General features: G+C 46.1%; 1 protein-coding gene across 6 annotated transcripts in view; it reads left to right on the top strand.

Annotated features, from left to right (window-relative positions):
* Nucleotides 1-15,908, top strand: part of RELN (reelin) — a 1,155,521-nt gene that overhangs the window by 963,391 nt on the left and 176,222 nt on the right. For all 6 annotated transcript variants that reach the window (XM_056573506.1, XM_056573505.1, XM_056573507.1 and 3 more), the window contains one exon: nt 4,868-5,075. In XM_056573506.1, coding sequence (XP_056429481.1) covers nt 4,868-5,075 — 208 coding nt within the window. The remainder of the gene's footprint in view (nt 1-4,867; nt 5,076-15,908) is intronic.

Here is a 15,908-nt window from a genome sequence, read left to right as displayed (position 1 = left end):
GAGAGGGCGCCTCGTGTGATACCGTTGGGTGGTTGAGGGAAAAGGAAGGGAAGTAGGTGCGGGGCTTGCAGGCCCCTTAGGTAGTAACTGCTCACCTTGGAGCAAGTATTAAACTTGCATATCAACCCAATGCACGGGTTACAAAATAGCCGGAGCCGCTGCTGAGCCTGAGGTTACAGGTGAGGTAAAAACCGTCTCCTGGAGAGAGTAGGTGATCATAAAAGAGCAAAAAAGACCTCGCAAATGGCGCTGCTGGTTCCGTGGAGATGTAGGAATAAACCAAAATCCAAATTGGAATATTGTAAAAGCTTGTGGATTTTATTGCAAATGAATAAAACCAATAAAAGCAATAGCAATAAAAGAGTGATACAAGTTAAGATTACGCGTTTCGGGGGAGCCACCCCCTTCTTCAGATCAGTATCTACAGATACTGATCTGAAGAAGGGGGTGGCTCCCCCGAAACGCGTAATCTTAACTTGTATCACTCTTTTATTGCTATTGCTTTTATTGGTTTTATTCATTTGCAATAAAATCCACAAGCTTTTACAATATTCCAACTTGGATTTTGGTTTATTCCTACATCTCCACGGAACCAGCAGCGCCATTTGCGAGGTCTTTTTTGCTCTTTTATGATCACCTCTTCCTCCTATTGGCCGGCGTCTTTTCTCTCTCCCTCAGCACGGTGCAGAGTTCTCCTCACAGCAGCTGCCTTGGGACACAGACTCTGGGTGAGACTGTTCATTTTTTGACTATGTCCGTGCCCCAAACTGTTCCTCCCTCTAATCAGATTCCGGGAATATTAGTTACCCATTACGCTTGTAAAAGATGCTCTGCACAAATTTCAGTTTCTGCTAAACCCATTTGTTCTGCCTGCTCCACTGCTCCCCCAGACCCCCCTGCTTTTTCTAACCCAGATGCCCCTTCAGACCTGGTGGGTTCGGCGGCCCCTCCAGCCTGGGTTTCCTCCCTCTCCCAGTCTATATCCGACTTGGCACAGGTCTCCCGTTCTGTGGTGACTGCCTTGGAGAGGTCTACCCTTCACCGGCCCTCTAGAAGGTCCCGTTCCCCTTCTCCCTACGCTTCGCATAAGCGTAATAGGGGTGTCTCCTCTGACTCTTCCCAGGAGTCTACTGGTAGGCACGGGCGTTCCTCTCGCAGGTCTCACCCGACCACTTCTTCAGGCCACACGCGTCACTCTTCTAGAGGACGTTCCCATGGTCGCCGCTCTGGCTCTCCTGAACCACGTACCAGGTTGGAGTCTCCCTCTTCCAGGGCCCCCTCCACTCGTTCGCACTCTCCTGGAGAGCTAGTGGCCGAGGGTTCCGATTCGGCAACCGATCCGGAGGACCGTTTGGACTCAGTGGACACGGTGAACTCATTTGTTACGGCCATAAGAGACACCTTTAACCTAGAGGACCCAGGAACTTCGGACGCAGCTCCAGAAGTATCCTTTCATCGTGCCCGACCGGTACCCAAAGTGTTCAGCTCTCACGCTGAATTTGAGGCCATTCTAGAATCTGCCTGGAAGCACCCTGAAAAGAAGTTTCAGGGACTGAAGAAAGTCCAAACGCGATATCCTTTCGCCAAGGATCTTGTTTCCAAAGGGACTTGCTCTCTGTCGGTGGATCCTCCCCTTTCCCGCCTCTCTAAAGCTGCTGGCGGATGCAGCGGCCTTCAAGGATCCTGCAGACAAAAAGGTTGAGTTGTTAGCGAAGTATGCCATTGAAGCAGCGGGTTCTTCCCTGCTCCCTGCCTTCACCTCCACCTAGGTGTCTAAGGCCCTCTCGGTTTGGCAGTCCCAACTCCGTCAGGGCATTCTTTTAGGTTCTCCCCAGCTCGCTGCGCTGCCTATGCCACCGGTAATCGAGTGGCCCTCCATCGTTCCATTTGCCTTAAAACTTGGAACGCGGACGCTGCATCAAAGAAGTCTCTCACTGAGATTTATTTTACTGGTTCCCGTCTTTTTGGCAAGTGCCTGGATGAGATTATCTCTGAGGCGACAGGGGGCAAGAGCTCTTTATTACCTCAAAACAAATCTAGCAATTCCTTCCGTAGGAAGTCTTTTTCCTTTCGGTCCTTTCGGACGTCTGGCCCCTTTAAAGGGTCCAACCAGGCGCCTCCACGGTACAAGAAGGTACCCTTTTTCAAGGCCCGTCCCTCGTGGAAGTTGGACACCAACCGTCCCGACCGTTTTGCGGCCAAAGCGGGCAACCGCAAACCCACTTCTGCATGAAGGAACGCACCCACCCGCAGCTTTTTTCCGGGTGGGAGGTCGTCTCTTGCTTTTTCGAGACGTTTGGACCACGCACATTCAGGTCTCCTGGGTCAGGGACGTGGTGTCCAACGGATACAGGGTACAATTTGCCTCCCTTCCGAGGGATCTTTTTTCCAGTCCCATGCTTTCCTATGCACTGCATAGAAACGGAAGCCCCCAAAATTTACAAAATGAAATTTTGTCGCACAGTTATTTTTTTTTTCCGTTTCGCCGTGGATTTTTTGGTAAAAGGACTAATGTCCCTGCAAAGTAGAATTGGTGGCGCAAAAATAAGCCATCATATGGATTTTTAGGTGCAAAATTGAAAGAGTTATGATTTTTGGAAGGTGATGAGGAAAAAATGAAAATGCAAAAACGGAAAAATGCTGAGTCCTTAAGGGGTTAAAGAGGTTATCCAGAATAGAAAACCAGAGATTATTTCTTACAAAAACAGAGTCACCCCCTGTCCTCAGGTTGTGTGTGGTATTACAGCTTGGCTCCATTCACTTCATTGGAATTGAGCTGTAGTACCGCACACAAACTGAGTACTGGTGTGGCACTGTTTTTGGAAGAAATTTTTTATTTCTGGATAACCCCTTAAGGACCAAGGACGTACCGGTACGTCCTTGGTCCTGCTCTTCTGATATAACGCGGGGTTACACAGTAACCCCGCGTCATATCACGGCGGGCCCGGCGTCATAGTGAAGCCGGGACCCGCCTCTAATAGCGCGCAGCGCCGATCGCGGCGCCACGCGCTATTAACCCTTTAGCCGCGCGCTCAGAGCTGAGCCGCGCGGCTAAAAGTGAAAGTGAAAGTTCCCGGCTAGCTCAGTCGGGCTGTTCGGGATAGCCGCGGCTAATCGCGGCATCCCGAACAGCTGACAGGACAGCGGGAGGGCCCCTTCCTGCCTCCTCGCTGTCCGATCGCCGAATGACTGCTCAGTGCCTGAGATCCAGGCATGAGCAGTCATGCGGCAGAATCGTTGATCACTGGTTTCTTATGAGAAACCAGTGATCAACATAGAAGATCAGTGTGTGCAGTGTTATAGGTCCCTATGGGACCTATAACACTGCAAAAAAAAAGTGAATAAAGATCATTTAACTCCTCCCCTATTAAAAGTTTGAATCACCCCCCTTTTCCAATAAAAAAAATAACACAGTGTAAATAAAAATAAAAATAAACATATATGGTATCACCGCGTGCGGAAATGTCCGAATTATAAAAATATATCATTAATTAAACCGCTCGGTCAATGGCGTGCGCGCAAAAAAATTCCAAAGTCCAAAATAGTGCATTTTTGGTCACTTTTTATATCATTTAAAAATGATCAATAAGTCCTATCAATGCAAAAATGGTACCGTTAAAAACTTTAGATCACGGCGCAAAAAATGAGCCCTCATACCGCCCCATACACGGAAAAATAAAAAAGTTATAGGGGTCAGAAGATGACAATTTTAAACATAATAATTTTCCTGCATGTAGTTATGATTTTTTCCAGAAGTCCGACAAAATCAAACCTATATAAGTAGGGTATCATTTTAATCGTATGGACCTACAGAATACATATCAGGTGTCATTTTTACCGAAAAATGTAATACGTAGAAACGGAAGCCCCCAAAAGTTACAAAACAGCGGGGTTTTTTTTCAATTTTGGCGCACAATGATTTTTTTTCCCGCTTCACCGTAAATTTTTGGGCAAAATGACTGATGTCATTACAAAGTAGAATTGGTGGCGCAAAAAATAAGCCATCATATGGATTTTTAGGTGCAAATTTGAAAGAGTTATGATTTTTTAAAGGCAAGGAGCAAAAAACGAAAATGCAAAAACGGAAAAACCCCCGGTCCTTAAGGGGTTAAAGGGGTTGTGCGCTGCCCGCACTTTCGGAGCTCCGCTTACAGCGTCCGGAGGTTCAATACTCCGAACGCTGTGTGCGGGCTTCCGTGTTCGCAGCCGCCGGGCGTGACGTCACGCCCGGCCCCTCGTGATGTCTCGCCCGCCCCCTCGTGATGTCTCGCCCGCCCCCTCAACGAAAGTCTATGGGAAGGGGGCGCGACCGCTGTCACGCCCCCTTCCCATAGACTTTGGTAGAGGGGGCGGGCGTGACGTCACGAGGGGGAGGGCATGACATCACGAGGAGGCGGGCGAGGGGCCGGGTGTGACTTCACGCCCGGCGGCCGCCGACACGGAAACACGCACACAGCGTTCGGAGTAATGAACTTCCAGACGCTGTGAGCGGAGCTCTGAAAATTAGGGCAGCGCACAACCCCTTTAATGAACTCTGGTAAAATGAAAGCTAACAGAGATTGATTCCTATGGGCAAAACCAGACAGTTTTGGTGTTATGAAGATTGATAAATTTGGGCCACTATGGCCTTAGGCTGAGTCTACACAGTGTAAAATAAAAACCAAAATGCTGCAGTATTTTGTTGTGTGATATGATTCCCCAATATGGTTGTATAAATTTGGCCTAAAGAGTTTAATGATAAAGAGTTAAATGATAAATTTAGTTCTGCAAGGTTTGTAACAGACTTTTAAAGATATTCAATATTTAATATTGTTTAAAACGACATTGAATGCTAAACTGTATCTTTATGAATTTCTATTTATTTTAGCTGAACATGGATCGTGTGTCTCAAACAAGCCCAATCAAAATGAGATGTTTGATAGATTTGAAGGCAAACTTAACCAACTTTGGTATACGATTACTGGTGGTCAGGTTGGCACAGGCTGTGGACTGCTATCTGATGGAAAATCTCTCTATTTTAATGGGCCTGGAAAGAGAGAAGCAAGAACTGCACCACTCGATACAACACATACCAGGTGAACAAGCATCCCATAGACTAATGTTGTTTATGACACAAACCTTTCTACTAAAAATTGCTTTGTATCCTGGAGGTCAAAGATTTTTTTTTACTGTTAAACGTAAAAAAAGGAAGCTCATGAGCTCAACGTATATATACAGACGATCATATATTCTCTTTACTTGGATTTTAGAAAAGTTTACTGTATTATCCTTAACGACCACGAGCGTATATTTACGCTCGTGGCCGGCTCCCGGTACGTGAAGGGCGCTTCGTACCTGTGGGGTCCAGGTTGCTATCAGTAGCCAGGACCCACGGCTAATACCGCCGATCGGGCTGATGTCTGGTATTAACCCTTTAGACGCCGTGATCAAAGTTGATTGCAGCGTCTAAAATGGGAGAAAATACTGCCGGTTAACTCAGCGGAGCTGTTAGGGACCGCCGCGGCATCCTGAACTGCTGAGAGGACAGCAGTAGGGCAGACACCTTCCTTCCCATTGTCCATTCGGCGTTTGATTGCTCCAAGCCTGAGATCCAGGCTTGAGCAATCAAGCTCAGATAACACTGATAAATGCTGTAAAAAAGTTTAAATAAAAGTTTGAATCGCCCCCTTTTCCCTTAAACTTTTTAAAAATGTAAATAAAAATAAACTTATGTGGTATCGCCGTGTGCATAAATGTCCCTACTATAAAAATATAATGTTAGCTAAACCGCACGCTCAATGACGTACACGTAAAAAACACGTAAACTTTGTATACCTTAAAAAATGTATAAAAATCTATCAAAAAGTCCCATCAAAACAATCATGGTACTGATAAAAACTTCAGATCATGGTGCAAAAACTTAGCCCTCATACTGCCCCATACACGGACAAATAAGTTATAGGGGTCAGAAGATGACAAGTTCAAACATACAAATTTTGGTGCATTTATTTATAATTTTTTTAAAGTAGTAAAATAAAAAAAAAACTATATAAATTGGGTATCATTGTAATCGTATGGACCTACAGAATAAATATATGCACTGCGTAGAATCAGAAGCCCCCAAAAGTTACTAAATAGCATTTTTTTCCAATTTTGCCAGACAAATATTTTTTTCTGGTTTTGCTATAAATTTTTAGGTAAAATGATTGATGACATTACAAAGTACAATTGGTGGCGCAAAAAAACAAACCCTCATATGAATCTGTAGGTGCAAAATTGAAAGCATTCTGTGTTTTAGAAGTTGAGCTGGAAAATACGAAAGTTCAAAAAGGAAAAAAAAAACTCTGAGGTTAATATATCAGATCTGTTAGAAATAATGTTGCTCATTGATGTAGGATGAAAACTTGACTTATTAATAGAATCCAAAAATGACATGGGTATTTTTTGTTAATTGTTACCTCCAGGCTGGTTTCACACTTCTCAAAATGTTGTAGCTTATTTTATTTTATGTGCACATTTTTACCTGTAATCTGTAAAAGAAAATCTTTAAAAATGTGTGCATGAAATAATATATGATACCAAACCAGTTTCAAAATTAACAATAATGTATAACTGAAATATCCTCTCAAGGACATGGCCCATTATGGCTTTAACCCCTTAAGGACCGGGGTTTTTTCCGTTTTTGCATTTTCGTTTTTTGCTCCTTGCCTTTAAAAAATCATAACTCTTTCAATTTTGCACCTAAAAATCCATTTGGTGGCTTATTTTTTGCGCCACCAATTCTACTTTGTAATGACGTCAGTCATTTTGCCCAAAAATCTACGGTGAAAAGGAAAAAAAATCATTGTGCGACAAAATTGAACAAAAACCGCCGTTTTGTAACTTTTGGGGGCTTCCGTTCTACGTAGTACATTTTTCGGTAAAAATGACACCTTGTCTTTATTCTGTAGGTCCATACGATTAAAATGATACCCTACTTATATAGGTTTGATTTTGTCGGAATTCTGGAAAAAATCATAACTACATGCAGGAAAATTAATACGTTTAAAATTGTCATCTTCTGACCCCTATAACTTTTTTATTTTTCCGTGTATGGGGCGGTATGAGGGTTCATTTTTTGCGCCATGATCTGAAGTTTTTAATGGTACCATTTTTGCATTGATAGGACTTATTTTTAAATGATATAAAAAGTGATCAAAAATGCACTATTTTGGACTTTGGAATTTTTTTTTGCGCGCACGTCATTGACCGAGCGGTTTAATTAATGATATATTTTTATAATTCGGACATTTCCGCACGCGGTGATACCATATATGTTTATTTTTATTTTTATTTACACTGTGTTTTTTTTTTATTGGAAAAGGGGGGTGATTCAAACTTTTAATAGGGGAGGAGTTAAATGATCTTTATTCACTTTTTTTTTTCACTTTTTTTTTGCAGTGTTATAGCCCCCATAGGGACCTATAACACTGCACACACTGATCTTCATCATTGATCACTGGTTTCTCATAGGAAACCAGTGATCGACGATTCTGCCGCATGACTGCTCATGCCTGGATCTCAGGCACTGAGCAGTCATTTGGCGATCGGACAGCGAGGAGGCAAGTAGGGGCCCTCCCGCTGTCCTGTAAGCTGTTTGGGATGCCGCGATTTCGCCGCTGCTATCCCGAACAGCCCACTGAGCTAGCCGGCAATTTTCGCTTTTAGCCGCGCGGCTCAGCTCTGAGCGCGCGGCTAAAGGGTTAATAGCGCGCGGCGCCACGATCGGCGCTGTGCGCTATTAGAGGCGGGTCCTGTGTAACCCCGCGTTATATCAGGAGAGCAGGACCAAGGACGTACCGGTACGTCCTTGGTCCTTAAGGGGTTAAGGACTGCAAAAATTTCACTTTTGCATTTTTGTTTTTTCCTCCTTGCCTTCTGAGAGCCACAATGCTTTAATTTTTTCATCCACAGACCCATATGAGGGCTTGTTCTTTTGCGCGACTAATTAACCCCTTAAGGACAATGGACGTACTCTACGCCCCCGTTTCCCAGTCCTTAAGGACCGAGGATGTAGGAGTACGTCCTGTCCATTCCCGACCTCCCGCCGCTAGCCGGAGGGGAGCCGGTGCCCGATGCCTGCTGAAATCGTTCAGCAGGCATCGCAGCATATTGCCCAGGGGGGTCATTATGCCCCCCCCATGTCGGCGATGGCCGCAGATCGTTGGACAATTCAGTCCAGCGATCTGTGGCGATTCCGGGTCAATCGGGTCTTCAGTGACCCGGCGACCTGGAATTACTGGCTGATCGGGGCCGTCAGAGATGGCCCCGAACAGCCATAGCCAGCAGAGGGGAGGGGGCACTGGTGCCACCTCACGATCGCCCAGTTTCGTCGGCCGGTTTACCGGCCGACCAATCAGGGCGCATGCTGCGGGTGTCACTCCCGCAACCCGCTCCGCCCCTCTTCCGGAGGACGTGAGCGGGTGCAGGACGTGCACCCGGGTGCTGGGGACCCCGATCCCCAGCGTTAATGTTGGGATCGGGGCCCCAGGAGCAGCGGCGGCGGCGAGGGACTGACCTGATGCGGCGTGGAGCAGCAGCAGGAGGTGAGTGACAGCCTCCTGCTGTTGCTTAGCAACAGCTCCCAGCATGCAAAAAGGGCATGCTGGGAGCTGTAGTTATGCAACAGCAGGAAGCAGACCACCACAACTCCCAGCATTCCCTTATGGGCATGCTGGGACTTATAGTTTTGCAACAGCTGGAGGCACATTTTTTCTATGGAAAAGTGTACCTTCAGCTGTTGTATAACTACAACTCCCAGCTTGCACAATCAGCTAAAGTGCATGCTGGGAGTTGTAGTGGTGCATCTGCTGGTTGCATAACTACAACTCCCAGCATGCCTGTTGGCTGTCGGCGACTGCTGAGAGTTGTAGTTTTGCAACAGCTGAAGGCACACTGAGTTAAGTAGCAAACCAGTGTGTCTCCAGCTGTTGCATAGCTACAATCCCCAGCATCCCCAGCCAAAGTAGTATGCCTCCAGCTGTTGCATAACTACAAGACCCGACATGCCCTTCCGCTGTCCGTACATGCTGGGAGTTGTAGCTTTTGCAACAGCTGAAGGCACACTGGTTGCAAAACACTGAGTTTGTTACCAAACTCGGTGTTTCACAACCAGTGTGCCTCCAGCTGTTGCAAAACTACAACTCCCAGCATGCACTGATAGACTGTACATGCTGGGAGTTGTAGTTTTGCAACAGCTGGATGTCCCCCCCCCCTTCCCCAATGTGAACGTACAGGGTACACTCACATGGGCGGAGGTTTACAGTAAGTATCCGGCTGCAAGTTTGAGCTGCGGCAAATTTTCTGCCGCAGCTCAAACTGCCAGTGAGAAACTACTGTGAACCCCCGCCCGTGTGACTGTACCCTAAAAACACTACACTACCAAAAAATAAAATTAAAATTAAAAAACACTACATATACACATACCGCTACACAGCCCCCCTCCCCAATAAAAATGAAAAACGTCTGGTATGCCACTGCTTCCAAAACGGAGCCTCCAGCTGTTGCAAAACAACTACTCCCAGTATTGCCAGATAGTTACTGACTGTCTAGGCATGCTGGGAGTTTTACAACAGCTGGAGGCACCCTGTTTGGGAATCACTGGCGTAGAATACCCCTATGTCCACCCCTATGCAAGTCCCTAATTTAGGCCTCAAATGCCCATGGTGCTCTCACTTTGGAGCCCTGTCGTATTTCAAGGCTACAGTTTAGGGTCACATATGGGGTATCGCCGTACTCGGGAGAAATTGTGTTACAAATTTTGGGGGGTATTTTCTGCTTTTACCCTTTTTAAAAATGTAAAATTTTTGGGAAACCAAGCATTTTAGCTAAAAAAACATATTTTTTTTTTTACATATGCAAAAGTCGTGAAACACCTGTAGAGTATTAAGGTTCACATTACCCCTTGTTACGTTCCCCGAGGGGTCTAGTTTTCAAAATGGTATGCCATGTGTTTTTTTTTTTGCTGTTCTGGCACCATAGAGGCTTCCTAAATGCGGCATGCCCCCAGAGCTAAATTTGCTTTCAAAAAGCCAAATGTGACTCCTTCTCTTCTGAGACCTGTAGTGCGCCAACAGAGCATTTTTCACCCCCATATGGGGTGTTTTTTGAATCGGGAGAAATTGGGCTTCAAATTTTGGGGGGTATTTTCTGCTATTACCCTTTTTAAAAATGTAAAAATTTTGGGAAACCAAGCATTTTAGGTAAAAACTTTTTTTTTTTTTAACATATGCAAAAGTCGTGAAACTCCTGTAGGGTATTAAGGTTCACATTACCACTTGTTACGTTCCCCGAGGGGTCTAGTTTCCAAAATGGTATGCCATGTGTTTTTTTTTTTTTTGCTGTTCTGGCACCATAGGGGCTTCCTAAATGCGGCATGCCCCCAGAGCAAAATTTGCTTTCAAAAAGCCAAATGTGACTCTTTCTCTTCTGAGACCTGTAGTGCACCAGCAGAGAAATTTTCACCCCCATATGGGGTGTTTTCTGAATCGGGAGAAATTGGGCTTCAAATTTTGGTGGGTATGTTCTGCTATTATCCTTTTTAAAAATGTTAAATTTTTGGGTAACCAAGCATTTTAGGTAAAAAAATGGTATGCCATGTGTTTGTTGTTTGTTTGCTGTCCTGGCACCATAGGGGCTTCCTAAAGGTGACATGCCCCCCAAAAACCATTTGTCGCTCCTTCCCTTCTGAGCCCTCTACTGCGCCCGCCGAACAATTAACATAGACATATGAGGTATGTGCTTACTCGAGAGAAATTGGGTTTCAAATACAAGTAAATATACAAGTAAAAATCTCATTTTTACCCATTGCAAAAATGCAAAAATTGGGTCTACAAGAACATGCGAGTGTAAAAAATGAAGATTTTGAATTTTCTCCTTCACTTTGCTGCTATTCCTGTGAAACACCTAAAGGGTTAATACACTTACTCAATGTCATTTTGAATACTTTGGGGGGTGTAGTTTTTATAATGGGGTCTTTTATGGGGTATTTCTAATATGAAGGCCCCTCAAATCCACTTCAAACCTGAACTGGTCCATGAAAAATAGCGAGTTTGAAAATTTTGTGAAAAAATTCAAAATTGCTGCTGAACTTTGAAGCCCTCTGGTGTCTTCCAAAAGTAAAAACTCATAAATTTTATAATGCAAACATAAAGTAGACATATTGTATATGTAAACCAAAAAAAATGTATTTTGAATATCCATTTTACTTACAAGCAGAGAGCTTCAAAGTTAGAAAAATGCAAAATGTTCATTTTTTTCATCAAATTTGGGGATTTTTCACCAAGAAAGGATGCAAGTTACCATAAAATGTTACCACTAAGTTAAAGTAGAATATGTCGCGAAAAAACAATCTGGTCAGATTTGCAAAAAACGCTCTGGTCCTTAAGGTTTAAAATGGCCTGGTCCTTAAAAGGGTTATCCAGGAAAAAACTTTTTTTTATATATCAACTGGCTCCAGAAAGTTAAACAGATTTGTAAATTACTTCTATAAAAAAATCAGAGAGCACTTAGACAGAAAAGAACAACCTTAACTTCAGAAGCTCATAAGTACTGAAAGGATTAAGATTTTTTAATAGAAGTAATTTACAAATCTGTTTAACTTTCTGGAACCAGTTGATATATAAAAAAAAAGTTTTTTCCTGGAATACCCCTTTAACCCCTTAAGGACGCAGGACGTAAATGTACGTCCTGGTGAGGTGGTACTTAACGCACCAGGACGTACATTTACGTCCTGAGCATAACCGCGGGCATCGGAGCCGATGCCCGTGTCATGCGCGGCTGATCCCGGCTGCTGATCGCAGCCAGGGACCCGCCGGCAATGGCCGACGCCCGCGATCTCGCGGGCGTCCGCCATTAACCCCTCAGGTGCCGGGATCAATACAGATCCCGGCATCTGCGGCAGTTCGCGATTAAAATGAACGATCGGATCGCCCGCAGCGCTGCTGCGGGGATCCGATCATTCATAACACCGCACGGAGGTGTGGGGCACCTTCCTCCGTCCGGCTCCCGGCGTCTCCTGCTCTGGTCTGTGATCGAGCAGACCAGAGCAGGAGATGACCGATAATACTGATCTGTTCTATGTCCTATACATAGAACAGATCAGTATTAGCAATCATGGTATTGCTATGAATAGTCCCCTATGGGGACTATTCAAGTGTAAAAAAAAATGTTAAAAAATGTAAAAGTAAAAAAAAGTGAAAAATCCCCTCCCCCAATAAAAAAGTAAAACGTCCGTTTTTTCCTATTTTACCCCCAAAAAGCGTAAAAAACATTTTTATAGATATATTTGGTATCGCCGCGTGCGTAAATGTCCGAACTATTAAAATAAAATGTTAATGATCCCGTACGGTGAACGGCGTGAACGAAAAAAAATTAAAAAAGTCCAAAATTCCTACTTTTTTAATACATTTTATTTAAAAAAAAATTATAAAAAATGTATTAAAAGTTTTTTATATGCAAATGTGGTATCAAAAAAAAGTACAGATCATGGCGCAAAAATGAGCCCCCATACCGCCGCTTATACGGAAAAATAAAAAAGTTATAGGTCATCAAAATAAAGGGATTATAAACGTACTGTTACGCCGAGCGCTCCGGGTCCCCGCTCCTCCCCGGAGCGCTCGCTACACTCTCCTCACTGCAGCGCTCCGGTCAGATCCACTGACCCGGGGCGCTGCGATACCGCCTCCAGCCGGGATGCGATTCGCGATGCGGGTAGCGCCCGCTCGCGATGCTCACCCCGGCTCCCGTACCTGACTCGCTCTCCGTCAGTCCTGTCCCGGCGCGCGCGGCCCCGCTCCCTAGGGCGCGCGCGCGCCGGGTCTTTGCGATTTAAAGGGCCACTGCGCCGCTGATTGGCGCAGTGGTTCCAATTAGTGTTATCACCTGTGCACTTCCCTATATCACCTCACTTCCCCTGCACTTCCTTGCCGGATCTTGTTGCCATCGTGCCAGTGAAAGCGTTTCCTTGTGTGTTCCTAGCCTGTGTTCCAGACCTCCTGCCGTTGCCCCTGACTACGATCCTTGCTGCCTGCCCCGACCTTCTGCTACGTCCGACCTTGCTTCTGTCTACTCCCTTGTACCGCGCCTATCTTCAGCAGCCAGAGAGGTTGAGCCGTTGCTAGTGGATACGACCTGGTCACTACCGCCGCAGCAAGACCATCCCGCTTTGCGGCGGGCTCTGGTGAAAACCAGTAGTGACTTAGAACCGATCCACTAGCACGGTCCACGCCAATCCCTCTCTGGCACAGAGGATCCACTACCTGCCAGCCGGCATCGTGACAGTAGATCCGGCCATGGATCCCGCTGAAGTTCCTCTGCCAGTTGTCGCTGACCTCACCACGGTGGTCGCCCAGCAGTCACAACAGATAGCGCAACAAGGCCAACAGCTGTCTCAACTGACCGTTATGCTACAGCAGTTACTACCACAGCTTCAGCAATCATCTCCTCCGCCAGCTCCTGCACCTCCTCCGCAGCGAGTGGCCGCTTCTGGACTACGACTATCCTTGCCGGATAAATTTGATGGGGACTCTAAGTTTTGCCGTGGCTTTCTTTCCCAATGTTCATTGCACTTGGAGATGATGTCGGACCAGTTTCCCACTGAAAGGTCTAAGGTGGCTTTCGTAGTCAGCCTTCTGTCTGGAAAAGCCCTGTCTTGGGCCACACCGCTCTGGGACCGCAATGACCCCGTCACTGCCTCTGTACACTCTTTCTTCTCGGAAATTCGAAGTGTCTTTGAGGAACCTGCCCGAGCCTCTTCTGCTGAGACTGCCCTGTTGAACCTGGTCCAGGGTAATTCTTCCGTTGGCGAGTATGCCGTACAATTCCGTACTCTTGCTTCAGAATTATCCTGGAATAATGAGGCCCTCTGCGCGACCTTTAAAAAAGGCCTATCCAGCAACATTAAAGATGTTCTGGCCGCACGAGAAATCCCTGCTAATCTACATGAACTCATTCACCTAGCCACTCGCATTGACATGCGTTTTTCCGAAAGGCGTCAGGAGCTCCGCCAGGATATGGACTCTGTTTGCACGAGGCGTTTCTTCTCCCCGGCTCCTCTCTCCTCTGGTCCCCTGCAATCTGTTCCTGTGCCTCCCGCCGTGGAGGCTATGCAGGTCGACCGGTCTCGCCTGACACCTCAAGAGAGGACACGACGCCGCATGGAGAATCTCTGCCTGTACTGTGCTAGTACCGAACACTTCCTGAAGGATTGTCCTATCCGTCCTCCCCGCCTGGAAAGACGTACGCTGACTCCGCACAAAGGTGAGACAGTCCTTGATGTCTACTCTGCTTCTCCACGTCTTACTGTGCCTGTGCGGATATCTGCCTCTGCCTTCTCCTTCTCTACTATGGCCTTCTTGGACTCCGGATCTGCAGGAAATTTTATTTTGGCCTCTCTCGTCAACAGGTTCAACATCCCGGTGACCAGTCTCGCCAGACCCCTCTACATCAATTGTGTAAACAATGAAAGATTGGACTGTACCATACGTTTCCGCACGGAGCCCCTTCTAATGTGCATCGGATCTCATCACGAGAGGATTGAACTTTTGGTCCTCCCCAATTGCACTTCTGAAATTCTCCTTGGACTTCCCTGGCTTCAACTTCATTCCCCAACCCTGGATTGGTCCACTGGGGAGATCAAGAGTTGGGGGCCCTCTTGTTCCAAGGACTGCCTAAAACCGGTTCCCAGTAACCCTTGCCGTGACTCTGTGGTTCCTCCTGTAACCGGTCTCCCTAAGGCCTATATGGACTTTGCGGATGTTTTTTGCAAAAAACAAGCTGAGACTCTACCTCCTCACAGGCCTTATGATTGTCCTATCGACCTCCTCCCGGGCACTACTCCACCCCGGGGCAGAATCTATCCTCTGTCCGTCCCAGAGACTCTTGCCATGTCTGAATACGTCCAGGAAAATTTAAAAAAGGGCTTTATCCGTAAATCCTCCTCTCCTGCCGGAGCCGGATTTTTCTTTGTGTCCAAAAAAGATGGCTCTCTACGTCCTTGCATTGACTACCGCGGTCTTAATAAAATCACGGTTAAGAACCGCTACCCCCTACCCCTCATCTCTGAACTCTTTGATCGCCTCCAAGGTGCCCACATCTTTACCAAACTGGACTTAAGAGGTGCTTATAATCTCATCCGCATCAGAGAGGGGGATGAATGGAAAACGGCATTTAACACCAGAGATGGACACTTTGAGTATCTGGTCATGCCCTTTGGCCTGTGCAACGCCCCTGCCGTCTTCCAAGACTTTGTTAATTAAATTTTTCGTGATCTCCTATACTCCTGTGTTGTGGTATATCTGGACGATATCCTGATTTTTTCTGCCAATCTAGAAGAACACCGCCAGCATGTCCGTATGGTTCTTCAGAGACTTCGTGACAATCAACTCTATGCCAAAATAGAGAAATGTCTGTTTGAATGCCAATCTCTTCCTTTCCTAGGATACTTGGTCTCTGGCCAGGGACTACAAATGGATCCAGACAAACTCTCTGCCGTCTTAGATTGGCCACGCCCCTCCGGACTCCGTGCCATCCAATGTTTTTTGGGGTTCGCCAATTATTACAGGCAATTTATTCCACATTTTTCTACCGTTGTGGCTCCTATCGTGGCTTTAACCAAAAAAAATGCCGATCCCAAGTCTTGGCCTCCTCAAGCGGAAGACGCCTTTAAACGGCTCAAGTCTGCCTTTTCTTCGGCTCCCGTGCTCTCCAGACCTGACCCATCTAAACCCTTCCTATTGGAGGTTGATGCCTCCTCAGTGGGAGCTGGAGCTGTCCTTCTACAAAAAAATTCTTCCGGGCATGCTGTTACTTGTGGTTTTTTTTCTAGGACCTTCTCTCCGGCGGAGAGGAACTACTCCATCGGGGATCGAGAGCTTCTAGCCATTAAATTA

Source organism: Hyla sarda, chromosome 4 (genome assembly GCF_029499605.1).
Source record: "Hyla sarda isolate aHylSar1 chromosome 4, aHylSar1.hap1, whole genome shotgun sequence".
Classification (NCBI taxonomy): domain Eukaryota; kingdom Metazoa; phylum Chordata; class Amphibia; order Anura; family Hylidae; genus Hyla; species Hyla sarda.
The sequence above is the reverse complement of the archived record's forward strand: the minus strand, read 5'-3'. Positions and strand labels throughout refer to the sequence as shown.